This window comes from Caloenas nicobarica, chromosome 8 (assembly GCF_036013445.1).
Source record: "Caloenas nicobarica isolate bCalNic1 chromosome 8, bCalNic1.hap1, whole genome shotgun sequence".
Taxonomy (NCBI): domain Eukaryota; kingdom Metazoa; phylum Chordata; class Aves; order Columbiformes; family Columbidae; genus Caloenas; species Caloenas nicobarica.
Window position 1 is genome coordinate 4,992,997 of NC_088252.1, and position 21,026 is coordinate 5,014,022.

Consider the following 21,026-nt stretch of genomic DNA (forward strand, 5'->3'; position numbering starts at 1 on the left):
CCTTGTGTACTGTTTTCCTTGGTACCTATTTTTTTTTTTTATTTTTTTTATTTTTTACATCGTTCGCATTGGTTAGTTTCCAGGTTATGTTGTTTATTTGTAGCTTTGTCCTACTTAGGCCTTACAGGCAAGAAATAAGACCCTGTTATGCTGAGATGCTGTACAGTAGTGTAGAAAATAAGATAGTCTGTGGTCACAGGACTCCATCTTCAAAGCATAAAAATGACTTAATTGGCTTGGGCGGGAGGCAGGATGAGGCAGAGAAAAGCGTTTTAGAAGTCAGTATAGTGATAGAGTTCTGTCATTTCAGCTTTATCATACTATCTACACTAACTGTTTTGGTTTGCTCTGTATTTGTATAGTTTTTCCTTAAACATAATGAAATTTTAATAACATCATCACTGCCTCAACTCCTTCACATCTTGCTCCAGTGCTCACAGGTTAGGTTGATTCAGCAGGTCATGAGAACTTCTCCATATTTTGCGTTTGTTGCACACTCGCTGCCTGATTTTACCCTCTGAGACTTCCTTAAAAGTCAATGGGAATTCTGCTGTCAATCAGAAAAAAAAAACAAAACAAAAAAAAAACAAAAAAAAAGAAAACCAAAAAAACCCAAAACCAAAAAACCCAAACACACAAAACAAACAAACAAAAAACCACCCAGAGGTATAACTCCAAACCTTCACATGCTCTGTTTATCCTGAGGTCCATAAATCTCTCCTAATTATCAAGCTAAGCAAGTACTTTTGTTCATTCCTATTCTAGCGGATGTACTCAGCTGCAGGCTAAATTAGCATTACTCATTCTTACTGATGTATATATGTGTGTGTGTTTGTATCCATCTGTATCTGTATGTGTGTATATCAGTAAATAAAATCAAGATACCAAGAAGTTCCTAGGAAGTGGCAATTGTCAAAAGGAAGTTTAACAGAATCAAAATTTATGCTTGTTTTTAATAGAAATGCTAAATGTAATTAATCTTCTAGAAAAAAGGTGAAACCAGCTCTGCTGTAGTGATATATGTCTCCAACAAATCAGTCAAGATTTGGACCCACATTTGGATCAGTGAAGAACAACAGTCTGCTCTTGTGATGAGATCGTTAAGTGAAAAAAACCTCAGGTACAACAAAGTTGTATTAGAATTTGTAAGAAATTTAATATGCTGTCAGCAAAGAGGTTTAATACCTCTTAAATTTGTGGACTTAGTCTTGTTGACTTACAAGCTGCTTACAGGCTTATTGAGCAAGTACCAGTCAGGGCAAGGGCTTTCATGTCAGAGGTAAGCTGGAACGCAAGAGTATGTTCAGCCATCACTCTCTGGGCTGCTGTCTCTCTCTCTCTCTTCTTTCCCTTTTTTATTTGGGACTGGATTTTAAGGATCAATGAACATTAAAGAAAATTACTTTGAACAGCAGCCTTCCAGCCAGGGCCTGCACCAAGAATATGCGCTTTGGAGAAGGCTGGGGGTGCTGCACATTGAATTGCGAGGAAAAACATAATTGCATTCAAAGCCAGTAAAACATTGGTCTAATTAAAGGCAGAAATCATCATGGCAGTGAATAGCTGTGACTGCTACAGGGCAATATTTGCCTTCCTGCGGGTGGCTGCTGTGGATCCTCCTGCACACTCACAGCTCTGCATATTGCAACAGATGTTTACACAGCAGCTTGTGTATTTTCCAGATCAGTTGGTCTTACCTAAGGAAAGATGGTGGAGCGTCAGAAATGTTCTCTTAAAAATTCCAGATTTTCCTGAAGAAATTTGTTGCAAAGAAGTGGCTTTTATTGTTGGAGGATGTTTTTGAGGACTCTTTATTTTTTATTTTTTAAATGCACACATGTATGTGCATGGAAACACACAATTTTCTTCTGATTTTGGATTGCAAATGTGTTTCATAGAATCCAGAAGGTTGTCTCTCCTCTGTCAATATTTGTGACTGGTTAATGATCAACCTTTTGACCTCATGGCTGTTCCTGGTGTACATCCAAATCTCTCTCCTGTCTTCCCCTAAAAAAAAAAAAAAAAGAAAAAAGTAAGTATAATTGCATGTTTATGTGTAAAGTGAATGCATTCTGGATCCTGTGTTTTTGAAGCATGATACAGGTAGCAAACAGGTATGTTCTGTCAAATCCTTGTAAATTATTCAGCCTGTGAAGGTAATACGAAGAAATACAAACTTCTCTCTTGTAACTTTTACAGCCAGGTATGTGGTGGCTGGTTTCCTCACTGGGGTTTGCACATATGGTTCTGCTTGACAAGACCGTCAGTAATTCTGCAGCAGCTGCTGTCATTAGCGACTCCTGGATGAATTGTGCAGCTCAGCCCTCAGCTGTCACTGGAACTGGTTTCTGCTGAGTTTGGGCCTGAACCACACCTCCCCTGTTCATCACGGCGTTTTTATTAATTACTTGTGTGGGCTTTGGGTCAGACCCTGGGCCGCTTCCTGGGCAATCTCTGCTGCAGTGTGCAGCATCGTAACGGCTTGGAGACACAATGGGCACCAGATCAAAATGAACGGGGTGTAATTTCCTTTCTTTCTCAGTTCTCTTGTCCTCTTGCTGCTTCATCTTTTTTGCAGGCTAGTCCACCCTGTTGTTTTTGTGACAATATACCAATTTCCTTCTTTTCCCTCAGAAGGAAATCAGCAGGAAGTCAGAGTATTCTGAATGCTCACTGAAATGGAGAGCAGGTCCTCGCTTGTGGTGTTTCTCCTACTGATGTGCCCCATCAACAGCAGCTGTCCATTTTCATACCCAGGTAGGTATTTCTGAATTACATTTTTTATTTTATTTTATTATTGTGACAATCTTAGCATTTAAATTGAAACTACATTCCTTTTATGAACGCAAAGTCCTGTGGGTTGGAGAAGCACTACAAGAAATGCACAAGAAAAAATGAATATTCTTATATATATTTCTAAGAAAAATCAGGCTTTCAGCTTCCTGTTTGGACCATCCTGTTGAGCAGTATTCTTGTAACCTTGAGCCCAAAATATGAATTATTTTTGTCTGGCAATGTTTTCAAATTTGGGAAGCTAAAATTAGGCACTTTCAACGTGGCTTCTCGGGCCTTATGTTGATTTTAGTTCATAAGGTTGGGAAACTGCTTCAGAGAGCTTTAGAACAGGCGTGAGAACGCACAGGATCTCACGCATCATTGTGGCCGTCTTTGCAGAGGAGGAAGAGCAGAGGTAGGACTGGTATCTGCAAACCAGAGAGCTTTACAACAGGCCGACCCTCAATGTCATGGTACTTACAATAGATAAATCCTTTAAAGGTGACCCCAGAACTCAGGGGATGGTGAAAGGGCAGTTCACTGACGTGAAAGGCTTTTTCCCCATCACCAGACAGCAGGATCTGTCCAAAGCATTTCTCAGCTGAGAGTTTTTCTGGGCTGTTCCTAATTGCCTAGAGATGAAGCAATTTAATGTCATTCTAGAATTTCCATCACTGCTATAGATATCGATTCTGCACCTGCAGAGAAATGTGTGTCTTTATGGTCCATCTCCAAAACTGGGGTTTTTGTCAGAGGCTTTGGACTTGCCTAGGATGGTAGGCCATGATGAGAAGAGAGTGCTGTGAAGGGACCTGCTATATGGATTTCAGCCAGGCAACTGATAATCATTGTGAGCCGGGAAGCTCAGGCAGAAAATATAACCAGCCTCCAAAGAAGCAGCTGCAATACTCAAGTGTTTTGTGGAAGAAAAAAATACTTCTGCACTAATCTGCAAGTCTCAGTAGTGGGTCTTTTGATCCGCTAAAAGAAAGCTTAAACTACTGCTGTCTTTTGCTGGAATACAGACTAATTTTATTTTCCTTTGGGCAGTTTATTTAGATGCCCTCCCCTTCTCTGTATTGTTTACCCAACTAAAACCATGTTACAGTAATGATGCTGGTTTGTGCTCTTCCAGTATCATTAACTGTTCATTTTTGTTTTCCTAGTGTTTATGAAAAAAAATGAAGCACACGAGGTGCTGAAAGTCCACAAACGTGCCAACTATTTTCTAGAAGAGATTCGTCCAGGGAACTTGGAGAGAGAATGCAATGAGGAGAAGTGTTCATTTGAGGAGGCCAAGGAGATCTTCCATTCGCAGGAGAAAACGGTGAGAAACTTTAAGGAAAAATAGAGGAAAGTTAAGTGTGACCTGGGAGTAATCCTTCCCAAGGCACCCGGCGTGGCTCTGACAGGTGTGTGCCTGAGGCGTTCAGCCGGGGCCTGCTGCTGAAGCAAGAGTTTGAACTGCAGTTTTAAATATTAAAGTGCCTGATTTCTTGTGTATCTAGCCTGAGCTGCTTGGGTGATGTCCGCATTAGCAGGTGGTGCAGCGGAGTAGGAACAGCTCTACAGAGCTGTCAGTTTAATTATAATCCCAGGACAACCCTGTTTATGCATGCTGGGCTGGTCCATGGTGATGATTAGGAAATCTACTTTGAGAATTATGGTTCTAATAAAAATATTCATTTACATGCACCCTAAAACCCCACAGTTTTCTAAATAATATCTTCAGTAATCAATATGACCACTTGTTCACTGTTCATTTGTGATTTCTTCTTGCAGATGGAGTTTTGGTTCAGTTACCAAGGTAGGTAAAAAAGGGAATTTAAAAAAATATCTCTTTCTTGTGTCCCTTCTGGGTACAAAGAATTATGTGGCAGTTTAAAGCCAGGTTTTTCTTAATTCCTGGAATTACACTATGCCTTGTTTCTTCTTCTTAGGTTCAAATCCATGTAGTACAAATCCCTGTCACAATGGTGGAGTCTGCAAAATAAGACACTACAGATACTTTTGCATCTGCCCCCCAAAATTTGGAGGAGACAACTGTGAAAAAGGTGAGTACAGGAGCAGAGACACTGACATTCACTGTGAAGGAAGGGTTAGGGCTGGAATTTGCTCCTGGGACACTTTGAGCTGAACCTTTGCAGAGGCTTCTCATTGAGCTTATCAGTGGTGACTGTATCTGATACAGAACTGCTCAGTTGTTAAGATTCATACAGAACTGTGGTTTTGTATGTGACATGTTGAGGCAGGAAGGGAGTTGCGTTGTGACTGCGCCTGTAGCTACTTCTGGCTCTGGTGTGCAGGGGAAGCGGTGGCACCACCTCCTGTCATGAAGGGCCTTGGCCATCTCCCATCTTCCCCCAAGAAAGGGCAGGGAATTACCTCTTTTTATCACTTCAGAGTGATCACAAATGTAGGAACTCCTGCCACAGACACCTCCACTGGAGATCTGTCATGGTGAGGCCATATTATCTTTTTAATTTTATTGAGTAAGTGCATCAAACAAATCAGGCAAAGCTTAGCGTAAACAAAACCAATATGTATTTATTTTGTAATATACAAGTGATGAAGAATGAAGTAGAAAAGCTGCTTTTGGTCAGAGGACTTTTGGTCCTTTGAACTACTGTATCCTGTTTGCAAATGACAGGGGCATGACATTATAGCAAAAGCCAAACTGAGGTGGAAACTATGAATCGTAAGTAATTTTTTTCCCCCAAGTGCTTTTGTCGACCTTTTATTTTTACAGTCAAGCAATTAAACATTTTTTAATGTAACAAAGTATAAAAAAAACTTATTCAATTTCTCACAGACTTGGCATGCACCAAAATGTCTAGTACTTTAAGTCTGTCGTGCTATAGAAGATAAGCAGTGCAGACAGATCACAAATGGGTGCATTTAGCAGTGTGTGCTCTTCCAGGCAGTTCTGTGCTCCTGCTCTACAGGCAGAAGGGCCAGAGCCCAACTGTGGCCTCAAGACAAGCTGACAAACTAGAAAACAGGAGCAACAGGCGAACTACAGTAGCCATAAAGCAATTGTATCTGGTTTGCTGCAAATCAGCACGGTTTTCTGGAACTGTGAGAGGTAGTTCCTTCTGTTTCCCTGCCAAATTTCAGCAGGTGTTTCTCATACGTTCCTACTTGATTTCAGCTGTGTAGCAATAACCAAGTGAAGGCCTGTGTTGTTTCCATCGCAGAAAAGTTTGAGTGCTGGTACAAGAACGGCGGGTGCTGGCAATACTGCCGGGACAGCGGCAGCGCCTTCCGCGTGGCGTGTTCCTGCGCCGAGGGCTACACCCTGCACGGGGACGGGAGGAGCTGCCTGCAAGCAGGTAACGCCGGCTCGGTCCCAGTTACACATTCACAGACTCAGTCTTTTCCTCTTCGCTGGTTGCATAAAAGCTGCACGCTGTACCTACTGCAGCTTGCACTTAGTGTATAGCTACAGCTGCATTGTCTCAAGGCCGCAGCCAAGAGGCCTGTTAGGATGGGGTTCCTACTTCATAATGCTTCCATTCTGATCTACCTGTCACACATTACTGGATATATTTAGGTTTGCTCTGCGTTTTATACACCCTGATCCTTGTAGTCGGGCCACTGACCCGGTGGGTGACATTATTTTGTTTATTCATATGTTTTAGGATTTTTTTTTTTTTAATTAAGGGGCACAGATTGAAACACAGGAGGTGCCGTCTAAACATGAGGAGAAACTTCTTTACTTTGAGGTGACAGAGCCTGGAACAGGCTGCCCAGAGAGGTTGTGGAGTCTCCTTCTCTGGAGACATTCAAACCTGCCTGGACACAATCCTGTGTGATGTGCTGTAGGTGAACCTGCTTTAGCAGGCAGGTTGGACTAGGTGATCTTCAGAGGTCCCTTCCAGCCCCAACCAGTCTGTGATTCTGTGATTCTGTAGAAAAGATCTGTCTTATTTATTGTCTATTTATTTGAAATGTTAAGGTGCCTCTGAGCGAGGTGTCTCTCTAATCCAGAGAGCTCTGGGCAAAGGGGCAGCCGCACAGTCTGGAGTGGGCCTGTCCCTCCTAACAGCAACACTTAGATCAACTTAACTGGGTGATGAAACTAAACTGCACTGTCAGGAGCAAAGGGACATGACAGGAGTCTTTAAAACTTGGCGTTAAAGCATCTTGTCACAAGGTGAGCACTGTGGTTGGATTCTGTCCTGGCCCTTGGCACCGCACACCCTAAACTCAAAATTTTATTTCTGTCTTTCCTCCCTCCAGCACCATTTCCATGTGGCCTGATCAAAGCCAGGCTGCCGAGGGGAGCGAGCGAGCGCGGGGGTGATGTGGCCAAGCGGAAGGAGAGCGGGGAGGGCACAGTTAGAAAGCTGGAACAAGCTGCTGCTGGGGAAAATGAGACCTTGGAGGGTGCCTTTGGGCAAAGCACGCTCATGGAGGCTGATGCTGGACAAACTGAAGTGTCAGAAGATGCTTCCAGCTGGAACAAGACACTGGTGGCCCCTGTGAGTCAGAAGCCTCAGGGGGCTGGTGCTGCTGCACGAGACGGGGGTGTCCCCAAGCAGGAGGGTGCAGAGGAGGGGACCGCTGGGCCTGGCAAAGCCCAGAGAGGCTCACCTCAGTGGGGTGAGCTGGCCCAGGGCCCTACAGGGCAGAACCAGACCCCAGTACCTGCAGTCAGGCAGAAGGAAATGGTGGAAAACGCTGCTGGACAAAACCAGACAGGGGAGAACGCCAGCCGGAACAAAACAGGGGCCACGCGAACCATGCATGAGGGGCTGAATCACCGCAGCGACCAGGGAAATGTTTCAGACACGCCTCAGGTCTACGTCAGCTCCGCATCAGAGCACAGCAACTCCAGGATAACAGGAGGAACTTTGTGTCATCGTGGACATTGCCCATGGCAGGTAACGCTTTTCTTCCATCCTGGTCACAGGTACAACACCTGAATGCTGTCTGACTTTGTCGTCACTGGTTCCATCTGGAGCAGAGTTCACCAAGTTTATTTTCAGATGATGGGCAATCCAGCCACATGTATTTCTCAAAGTTCTGCAGGTCTTTTTGGTGCTATGTGTCACTTTCCTTACTTATCATTTCCCCCCTGTCCTAAATATATGTACTTTTGCGATCTAAGCTGCGTACTTTCTCTCTTTACTCCATCAATCCCACCTTCTCCTGCTCTGTTATTCACTGTCTTTGTTTCTAGATGTTCCTAGTGAAAACTGGGCTTCCGAACCCTTCTTGAATGGCTAGTGCTATTTTTCATAAAAATTTTTCTTTGACCAGGTGATATTGTTCATTAGAAGGTGAAGCTTTTCATGCTTGTCAGGGTAAGGAAGATACTATGGAGAGGGCTCAAATATGAAGGTGAGCGGCGTGTGGCCAGAAGGGGAACCTCCCTTGAGTGTTTTATTCCCACTGTTTTGTTTGGGTTGTTAATCTTGGGTTTGGGCACTTTGTGTCTCTGTGTTTGTGTGTGTTTCTGTGTCTGCGTGTGCCTCTGTGTACGTGCGTGCACACCTGTTTGTGGCTCTGTGTTTCTGTGTCTGTCCCTGTGTGTGCGTGTGTGTGTGTCTCTGTATGGGTGTCTGTGCATTTGGGTCTGTGTGTCTTTCTCTATGTGTGTGTCTTTGTGTCTCTCAGTGTCCAAGTGTGTCTGTGTGGGTGTGTCTCTGTGTGTTTGTCTTTGTGTCTGAGTCTGTATGTGTGTTCGTATTTGATATTTTTACTTGCCTCTGTTTTATCAGTGTACTAGTTTTATGGGCTTGTACTTAATAAGTTAAGACTGATCTAAAAAACTCGAGGTTTCTGTTGGTCTGTTTTATTCCTGTCACACAACAAGATTTTTCCCTTTCCACACATCAGCAGGTATTTTACAGGCAGAATAACAGTGGGCTGAACCTGCCTGCACTTTTGGGCGCTGACATGGCACTAGTACATTGTATGGGGTGTTTTTTAAGCCATCTTACCTGCTCCAAGGAGGAACACCAGCTGCTTCCTTTTTATCAAGACCTGCTTTTGGGTTGCGAGAAGGGAATGTAGTGTGAGTTCTGCCTCACCCAGACACTTACTTCTTGAAATAAAAAGTGCTACCATCAAGAAAGATTCAAATTTTTATTGCCTTGGGCAATTTGTAATTGAATCTTGTATTTGTGTGTGGTGTTTGTTTGTTTGTTTTTTTTCCAGTCTGGTTCTTCATAATCTAAGACAGAATTTTCAGGTAATTTTTCTTTGCTGCTTTTCAATGTTTTATTCTAGCGCTACTGAACAGAATTAAAAGCATCAATAGCACATAGAATTTAGTCAAAAAGGCTTATGTAAAACATGACATTAATCCAGGAACCAGACCAGGGTAGGAGGCCAGACTCGGTTGCACCTTTTTCCACTATTTTATTATTAACTTCACTGAAACTGCAGAGTAGGAAAATTTAAGCTTTTTCTTCAGTTTAACACATGAAATAAAGGTTCAGGACGAGTATAACTGAAGATATGCTGAAGCCTTAATGCAGCTTATAATTCTGAATATATAATACAGAGCAGCATCTTTTCGCCTTTCCATTTTCTACGTTGTAGATCATTCCAAATTTTATTACCGTAACAAACTCTTTTCTCTCTGTTGTTCATGTAGACCACAATATTGTGCTCCATTGTCACAGATGGTGCCTGGCGCACTGCGGTGACTATTGCTAGAAGTGTCATTTTCAGGATCCAGAGCCAGCAGCCAACAGGGGAGAGCGGGACAGTGTGTGCACAGACCCCTCACCCCCTTCTGACCTCCGAACAGGTGCTGATCCGGAACAGTAAAGACATTGGTTTCTGCGGAGGGAGCCTGATCAGCAGCCGCTGGGTGGTCACTGCTGCGCACTGCCTGGATCTCATCACACCGCACCACGTCACCGTCGGTGAGTACAGTGGTTTTCTGTACACACACACAGACACACAGCAGACACAAATAGACACACGCACAAACATACACACAGAGAGGTAGATCCACACACAGACACACATGCGAAAGACACACTCGCAAATACAGACACACACACACAAAAGTACACTTTGCTCACACATAGACACTCACAAGGACATTGACATTCGTACACATTGTCACGCAGACACACACACTCAATGACACTCACTCTCATTCACACACACTCACACGGACTCTTGCACACTCATTTGCATTCACACTCTCACTAACAAATGGACACTTACACTTGTTCAGACACTCACATGTACACTCCCACTCGTACTCACACTCATATGGACACTGTCACTCAAACGGGGACACTCCCACTCTTACCCAGACACTCATACACTCACATGGACATTCAAACTTTCACAGAAACTCAGACTCTCACAATCACACTCATCAGGAACACTCATACTCCCACTCACACTCAGTCTCACGGACACTCAGGCTCACACAGACACACACACTATCACACTCAGACTCTCACACACTCATACACATGGACACTCACAATCAAACACTCACTATCATACACTCACTCGGACACTAATACACTCATTTGGACTCACACACATACACTCCCACAGACTCTCAGATTCACACTCATTCATACACTCACACTCATAGTCACATTCACTCAAAACACTCACACTCATACTCCCACTCACAAGGTCACACTCACACTAACAGGGTCACTCACACTCAGACACTCATTCTGACACACTCATACTCACACAGACACTCACTCTCAAACTCACAGGGTCAGTCACACTCAGATACTCACTCTGATAATCACACTCGGACACTCACACTAATTCTCACACTCATGCTCAGACACTCACACGGTCACACTCATACTCACAGTCTCATGGGCACTCACACTAACTCAGACATACCAAGACACTCACACTCACTCAAGACACTCACGTTCGGACTGACACTCTCTCACATTCATACTCACATGATCACTCAGACAAACTCATACCCTCACTTGTACACTCACACTCAGAGACACACACTCATACACTCACACTCTCATGGACACTCAGATATACACTCACTCTGACATTCACACTCAGTCAAACTCTCATACTCACTGGGTCACTCACACTCACATGGTCACTCACACTCATCCTCACTTGGACACTCACTCATACACTCTCACAGACACTCACACTCATACTCAAATTCACTCAAACACTCACACTTGGACAGTCACGCTCACACTCATACTCACCATGTCACTCACACTCACCATGTTACTCACACTCAGACACTCACTCGTACACTCACACGGTCACTCAAAGTCACTCAGACTCGCATTTGGACAGTCACCCGCTCACACTCATACTCGCAGGGTCACTCACACTCGGACTCTCACACTCTCTCACAGTCACACAGTCAATCACGCTGTCACTCACACTCACACACTCATTCAGAAACTCACACTCCAACAGTCACACTCTCACTCATACTCACAGGGTCACTCACACTTGGACACTCACTCTGACGCTCACACTCACACTCTCTCACGTGGTCACTCAGACTCACACTCCCTCAAACACTCACACGTGGACAATCACACTCTCACTAGGTCACTCACACACACTCGGACACTCACACTCAACTCGGACACACACACTCAGACGGACACTCACGCTCATCCTCACACTCAATCAGAGACTCACAGTCATACTCTCTCTTACACTCATACAGACAATGACACTCGCTCAGACCCTCGCTCATACCCATGCTCAGACAGTCACACTCTCACACATATTCACAGGGTCGCTCACACTCACTTGGATACTCACTCTGGCACTCACACGGACACTCAAACAGACCCTCTCACTCATACTCACATGGACACTCATACTCAGTCTCACGGGCACTCAGACACACCCAGACACTCATACTCACTCGGACACTCTTACGGACACTTACACTCCCTCACGCAGTCAGTCAGACTCATACTCAAACACTCACGCGGACACTCACACACTCGCATTTGGACAGTCAGAGTCTCACTCGCACTCATACTTACAGGATCACTCACACAGACACTCAGACAAACTCATACCATCACTCACACTCAGAGACACACACTCATACGCTCACACTCTCATGGACACTCAGACATTTGCACTCATACACACACTCATGCAGACACTCACTCTCATACACTCAGACATTCACACTCGGACAGTCAAACTCTCACACTCACGTGGTCACTCACACAGACACTCACTCTCCATCAGACACACACACATACGCTCTCAGGGACACCCAGACACTCACATTCACTCACGTGGACAATCACACTCATCCTCACTTGGACACTCACAGTCATACTCTCTCAGACACTCACTCGTACACTGTCACGAAGACTCACGCTCACTCAAACAATCACACTTGGACAGTCCCAATCTCACACTCATTCTCACTGGGTCACTTACACGGACACTCCCTCAGACACACACACTCCCTGGAACACACACACTCGGACACTCACGCTCATACTCACTTGGACACTCACACGGTCACACTGACTCATACACACACAGATACTCAAACAGACCCTCACACTCACATGAACACTCAGACACTCACACTCACTCACATGCACACTCACACTCATACTCACTCGGGACACTCACTCATACACTCTCACAGACACACTCATACTCAAATTCACTCAAACACTCACACTCACCAGGTCACTCACACTCAGACACTCACTCGTACACTCTCACGGACACACTCACAAGGTCACACACACTCACTCAGACACTCGCATTCAGACAGCCACCCTCTCACACTCATAATCGCAGGGTCACTCACGCTCAGACACTGACACTCACACACTCATTCAGACACTCACACTCCAACAGTCACACTCTCACTCAGACTCACAGGGCCACTCACACTTGGACACTCACACTCTCTCACGTGGTCACTCAGACTCACACTCTCTCAAACACTCACACGTGGACAGTCACACTCTCACTAGGTCACTCACTCTCAACTCCGACAATCACACACTCAGACGGACACTCACGCTCATCCTCACACTCACTCAGAGACTCACAGTCATACTCTCTCTTACACTCATACGGACAATGACACTCGCTCAGACCCTCGCTCATACCCACACTCAGGTGATCACTCACACACTCACTCACATTCGGACAGTCACAGTCTCACACTTGTACTCACAGGATCACTCACTCATACACTCATTCAGGCACTCACGCTCAGACAGTCACACTCTCACACATATTCACAGGGTCGCTCACACTCACTTGGATACTCGCTCTGGCACTCACACTCATACTCACACGGTCACACTGACTCATACACACAGGGACACTCAAACAGACCCTCGTACTCACATGAACACTCCTACTCAGTCTCACGGGCACTCAGACACTCACACTCATACTCACTCGGACACTCACTCGGACACTCTTACGGACACTTACACTCCCTCACGCAGTCAGTCAGACTCAAACACTCACTCGGACACTAACACGCGGACACTCACACACTCGCATTTGGACAGTCAAAGTCTCACTCACACTCGTACTCACAAGATCACTCACACAGACACTCAGACAAACTCATACCGTCACTCACACTCAGAGGCACACACTCGTACACTCACACTCTCATGGACACTCAGACATTCGCACTCATACACACACTCATGCAGACACTCTCATACACTCAGACATTCACACTCGGACAGTCAAACTCTCACACTCACATGGTCACTCACACAGACACTCACTCTCCATCAGACACTCACACATACGCTCTCAGGGACACCCAGACACTCACATTCACTCACGTGGACGCTCACAGTCATACTCTCTCAGACACTCACTCGTACACTGTCACGGAGACTCACGCTCACTCAAACAATCACACTTGGACAGTCCCAATCTCACACTCATTCTCACTGGGTCACTCACACGGACACTCCCTCAGACACACACGCTCCCTGGAACACACACACTCGGACACTCACACGGTCACACTGACTCATACACACACAGATACTCAAACAGACCCTCACACTCACTCACATGCACACTCACACTCACTCGGACACTCACTCATACACTCTCACAGACACACTCATACTCAAATTCACTCAAACACTCACCAGGTCACTCACACTCAGACACTCACTCGTACACTCTCACGGACACACTCACAAGGTGTCACACACTCACTCAGACACTCGCATTCGGACAGTCACCCTCTCACACTCATACTCGCAGGGTCACTCACGCTCAGACACTGACACTCAGACACTCGCACACTCAGTCACATAGTCAATCACACTGTCACTCACACACTCATTCAGACACTCACACTCCAACAGTCACACTCTCACTCAGACTCACAGGGCCACTCACACTTGGACACTCACACTCTCTCACGTGGTCACTCAGACTCACACTCTCTCAAACACTCACACGTGGACAGTCACACTCTCACTAGGTCACTCACTCTCAACTCCGACAATCACACACTCAGACGGACACTCACGCTCATCCTCACACTCACTCAGAGACTCACAGTCATACTCTCTCTTACACTCATACGGACAATGACACTCGCTCAGACCCTCGCTCATACCCACACTCAGGTGATCACTCACACATTCAGACAGTCACAGTCTCACACTTGTACTCACAGGATCACTCACTCATACACTCATTCAGGCACTCACGCTCAGACAGTCACACTCTCACACATATTCACAGGGTCGCTCACACTCACTTGGATACTCGCTCTGGCACTCACACTCATACTCACACGGTCACACTGACTCATACACACAGGGACACTCAAACAGACCCTCGTACTCACATGAACACTCCTACTCAGTCTCACGGGCACTCAGACACTCACACTCATACTCACTCGGACACTCACTCGGACACTCTTACGGACACGTACACTCCCTCACGCAGTCAGTCAGACTCAAACACTCACTCGGACACTAACACGCGGACACTCACACACTCGCATTTGGACAGTCAAAGTCTCACTCACACTCGTACTCACAAGATCACTCACACAGACACTCAGACAAACTCATACCGTCACTCACACTCAGAGGCACACACTCGTACACTCACACTCTCATGGACACTCAGACATTCGCACTCATACACACACTCATGCAGACACTCTCATACACTCAGACATTCACACTCGGACAGTCAAACTCTCACACTCACATGGTCACTCACACAGACACTCACTCTCCATCAGACACTCACACATACGCTCTCAGGGACACCCAGACACTCACATTCACTCACGTGGACGCTCACAGTCATACTCTCTCAGACACTCACTCGTACACTGTCACGGAGACTCACACTCACTCAAACAATCACACTTGGACAGTCCCAATCTCACATTCATTCTCACTGGGTCACTCACACGGACACTCCCTCAGACACACACACTCCCTGGAACACACACACTCGGACACTCACACGGTCACACTGACTCATACACACACAGATACTCAAACAGACCCTCACACTCACATGAACACTCAGACACTCACACTCGCTCACATGCACACTCACACTCACTCGGACACTCACTCATACACTCTCACAGACACACTCATACTCAAATTCACTCAAACACTCACCAGGTCACTCACACTCAGACACTCACTCGTACACTCTCACGGACACACTCACAAGGTGTCACACACTCACTCAGACACTCGCATTCGGACAGTCACCCTCTCACACTCATACTCGCAGGGTCACTCACGCTCAGACACTGACACTCAGACACTCGCACACTCAGTCACATAGTCAATCACACTGTCACTCACACACTCATTCAGACACTCACACTCCAACAGTCACACTCTCACTCAGACTCACAGGGCCACTCACACTTGGACACTCACACTCTCTCACGTGGTCACTCAGACTCACACTCTCTCAAACACTCACACGTGGACAGTCACACTCTCACTAGGTCACTCACTCTCAACTCCGACAATCACACACTCAGACGGACACTCACGCTCATCCTCACACTCACTCAGAGACTCACAGTCATACTCTCTCTTACACTCATACGGACAATGACACTCGCTCAGACCCTCGCTCATACCCACACTCAGGTGATCACTCACACACTCACTCACATTCGGACAGTCACAGTCTCACACTTGTACTCACAGGATCACTCACTCATACACTCATTCAGGCACTCACGCTCAGACAGTCACACTCTCACACATATTCACAGGGTCGCTCACACTCACTTGGATACTCGCTCTGGCACTCACACTCATACTCACACGGTCACACTGACTCATACACACAGGGACACTCAAACAGACCCTCGTACTCACATGAACACTCCTACTCAGTCTCACGGGCACTCAGACACTCACACTCATACTCACTCGGACACTCACTCGGACACTCTTACGGACACTTACACTCCCTCACGCAGTCAGTCAGACTCAAACACTCACTCGGACACTAACACGCGGACACTCACACACTCGCATTTGGACAGTCAAAGTCTCACTCACACTCGTACTCACAAGATCACTCACACAGACACTCAGACAAACTCATACCGTCACTCACACTCAGAGGCACACACTCGTACACTCACACTCTCATGGACACTCAGACATTCGCACTCATACACACACTCATGCAGACACTCTCATACACTCAGACATTCACACTCGGACAGTCAAACTCTCACACTCACATGGTCACTCACACAGACACTCACTCTCCATCAGACACTCACACATACGCTCTCAGGGACACCCAGACACTCACATTCACTCACGTGGACGCTCACAGTCATACTCTCTCAGACACTCACTCGTACACTGTCACGGAGACTCACGCTCACTCAAACAATCACACTTGGACAGTCCCAATCTCACACTCATTCTCACTGGGTCACTCACACGGACACTCCCTCAGACACACACGCTCCCTGGAACACACACACTCGGACACTCACACGGTCACACTGACTCATACACACACAGATACTCAAACAGACCCTCACACTCACTCACATGCACACTCACACTCACTCGGACACTCACTCATACACTCTCACAGACACACTCATACTCAAATTCACTCAAACACTCACCAGGTCACTCACACTCAGACACTCACTCGTACACTCTCACGGACACACTCACAAGGTGTCACACACTCACTCAGACACTCGCATTCGGACAGTCACCCTCTCACACTCATACTCGCAGGGTCACTCACGCTCAGACACTGACACTCAGACACTCGCACACTCAGTCACATAGTCAATCACACTGTCACTCACACACTCATTCAGACACTCACACTCCAACAGTCACACTCTCACTCAGACTCACAGGGCCACTCACACTTGGACACTCACACTCTCTCACGTGGTCACTCAGACTCACACTCTCTCAAACACTCACACGTGGACAGTCACACTCTCACTAGGTCACTCACTCTCAACTCCGACAATCACACACTCAGACGGACACTCACGCTCATCCTCACACTCACTCAGAGACTCACAGTCATACTCTCTCTTACACTCATACGGACAATGACACTCGCTCAGACCCTCGCTCATACCCACACTCAGGTGATCACTCACACATTCAGACAGTCACAGTCTCACACTTGTACTCACAGGATCACTCACTCATACACTCATTCAGGCACTCACGCTCAGACAGTCACACTCTCACACATATTCACAGGGTCGCTCACACTCACTTGGATACTCACTCTGGCACTCACACGGACACTCAAACAGACCCTCACACTCATACTCACATGGACACTCATACTCAGTCTCACGGGCACTCAGACACACCCAGACACTCATACTCACTCGGACACTCTTATGGACACTTACACTCCCTCGCGCAGTCAGTCAGACTCATACACTCACGCTTGGACGGTCACACACTCATTCTCATTGGGTCACTCACACTTAACTCAGACACACACTCGGACAGTCACACTCATACTCAAACTCACGCGGACACTCACACACCCAAGACACTCGCATTTGGGCAGTTAAAGTCTCACACTCATACTCACAGGATCACTCACACTCAGACGCTCACACTCATACTCACATGGTTACACTAACTCATATACACACGGACACTCAGACCCTCACTCACATGGACGCTCACACTCACTCAAACACGCACGCTTGGACAGTCACACTCTCATACTCACTGGGTCACTCACACTCATGTTTGTACTCACTCTTACACTCACACTCCCACTGATGCTCACTGGGACACTCATAGTCACAGTCTCACGGGCACTCAGCCTCACACTCACTCAGACACACCCAGATGCTCACGCATGGACCCTGGCACTCATGCGATCACTCACAGTCATACACTCAGGCACTCACATTCAGAGAGTCACACTCTCACTCACACTTGAACACTCACACTCCAAGTGTCACACTCACTTGGATACTCACACACTCAGACTCACTCAGATACTCAAGCTCATACTCACTTGAACACTCACAGTCATACACTCACATGGTCACTCTCAGGGACACGGAAACACTCACACTCATACACTCACTAGGTCACTCACTCAGACACACTCTCACACTCATACTCACAGGATCACTCACACTCACATACTCACACAGACACTAAGACACATTGATACCATCAGTCACACTCAAGACACTTTACACTCACACGGACACTCAGAGACACACTTATACACCCACATGGACACTCATTCACACTCACGCTCTATACGGACACTCACACTTGGAAAGTTAAATTCATACTCAAAGGGTCACTCACACATGGTCACACAGACACTCAATGGGAGACACACGCGGTCACTCCCACTCATATGGACACTTATGGTCTCACAGACACTCAGACGCTCACACTCACTTAGACGCACTCACTCACATGGTCACTCAGACACTCACACTTGGACAGTCACACTCGTACTCACATGGTCACACTCATACTCACATGGTCACACTCATACACATACAGTCTCACAGGCACTCATACTCGCTCAGACACTCGCAGTCAGTCACTCTCTCATACTCACTGGGTCGCTCACATTCGGACACCCACACTGACACACTCGCTCACTTGGACACTCACAGTCATACGCTCACATGGTCACTCTCAGGGACACTCAAACATTCACATTCTCACACACAAGGTCACTCAGAAACACTCACTCACTCTCACAGTCACCGGGTCTCTCACACTCAGACACTCACACTGATACTCACACTCGGTCACTCGCACTCAAACACTCACACTCATACACTCTCACAAGGTCACTCACTCAGACACGCACTTGGACAGTCACTCTCACACTCATAATCATAGGGTCACTCGCACTGACGCTCAGAGACACACGCATACACTCATGGACATTCATACTCATGGTCTCACGGACACTTAGACACACTCACTCGGACACTCACACTAACTCTGATACTCACACATTCACACTGTCACTCACAGGGACACTACACTCACACTCACTCAGATACTCACACTCGTACCATCACATACTCGGACACACACACAGATACACTCACACTTGGATACACACTCACTCAGAAACTCACTCCGACACTCACACTCACGTGGACGCTCAAACACTCACACTCATAGTCACACTCAGATACTGAGACAGACATTCACAGTCACTCTCACACAGACACACTTAGAGGCACACACAGATGTAGACATGCACACAGGCAGGTGCGCGCAGATGTACGCATGCAGACACACGGACACGCATACAGGCAGGTGCACACAGATGTACATGCACAAACACTGATGGACACAGACTTACCCCATGATGACACTGTCCAGGCTCTTTACCTTTTCCTGAACATTTTAACTCTTTATGGCTCTAGGAGACTTTGACAAATACCAAAGAGAATTCAAGGAACAGAAGATCGCTGTGGAACAGAGCTGGACCCATCCGCATTACGATTCCAACAACTACAACAGTGACATCGCCTTGTTGTACCTGAGCAGTGACATCATTTTTAACGAGTACGTGGTTCCCATCTGCCTGCCCAGCCCCAGCCTTGCCACCCTGCTGTCCCAGGAGGGACATGTGGGGATGGTGAGTGGGTGGGGAGCCACCCACGAGAGAGGCGCCACCCTGCGCTTCCTCATGAGAGTCCAGCTGCCCATCGTGAGCATGGAGACCTGCCAGCGCTCCACCGACAGGCTCGTCACCGACAACATGTTCTGCGCAGGCCATGACACCAACACTGCTGACGCCTGCAAAGGGGACAGCGGTGGCCCCTTCGCAGTGTCCTACCACAACACCTGGTTTCTCCTGGGCGTTGTAAGCTGGGGAGAGGGCTGTGCTGAAAAAGGAAAATACGGTGTCTATACAAGAGTAGCCAACTACATCCCCTGGATTAAAGAGGTTGTTGAAAGTGTAGAAGATTCCAAAAACTTCTCTATTAACTTTTCTTAATACCATCTCTAAAAGGAACAATACTATTACTTCAAAGTGCTTCAAAGACACTATGCGGTTCCTGTCCTTAACAGCGTAAAATCAAAATCATCTTCAAAGAAACTTGAGTCTTTTTAAAATAAATCGTTAAATTGTCCATTCAAGTATTACTGAGCAAAACACTTGTGCATAATAAAGAACCATTCTACAAATAACAAAGGAGACAACTACTTTCTTAACAAAAAAATCCCCAACCTTTTTTGATAGGAAATTGCATTAAGAGAAAAAAACTTTCCATTTCTCAAGCCTACACGCACATCACAAAACCAGGAAAATGCTGTGTGCATGAGCTGCTTAGCAAAGCACCTGCATTTCTAGTAGAGCCGGCTGGCTGCTGGCTCTGCAACACCTTGTGGACACCACAGTTGTCACCCTGCAGCTGGAGCAAATGCAGGAGGCTGGGCAGTACTACAGAGTGGAACCACAGGACACAAGAGCTCCGGAAGTAGCAAATAACAGTTACAACTGTCCATTTTTCACTCTTTTTTCCCTAAAACTTTTTTTCCTTTATTCTGAAGACGCCCCCACCCCCTCATGTACACAACCCACTTCTCCCAGTTTTTGATGAAAACCTGTAATTCAGACGTGAAATATTTGTGAAGTCACTTGATGGCAAAAAAGCCACACACCACCAGAGCAGGAAACAACTTCCCTATCCTGTGCACCTGGCCAGCCCTCCAACAGGCATAAAAAGCTTCACATACTTAAAAGAAATG

General features: G+C 46.5%; 1 protein-coding gene across 1 annotated transcript; it reads left to right on the forward strand.

Annotated features, from left to right (window-relative positions):
• Positions 1–2,648: 2,648 nt before the first annotated feature.
• On the forward strand, positions 2,649–20,445 carry LOC135991586 (venom prothrombin activator porpharin-D-like). The gene is given in 8 exon segments (XM_065640320.1): positions 2,649–2,757; positions 3,942–4,102; positions 4,558–4,582; positions 4,716–4,829; positions 5,973–6,107; positions 7,018–7,718; positions 9,539–9,656; positions 19,694–20,445. Coding segments are annotated over 8 exon segments (1,923 nt in total). The 5' UTR covers positions 2,649–2,666; the 3' UTR covers positions 20,272–20,445.
• Positions 20,446–21,026: the final 581 nt, after the last annotated feature.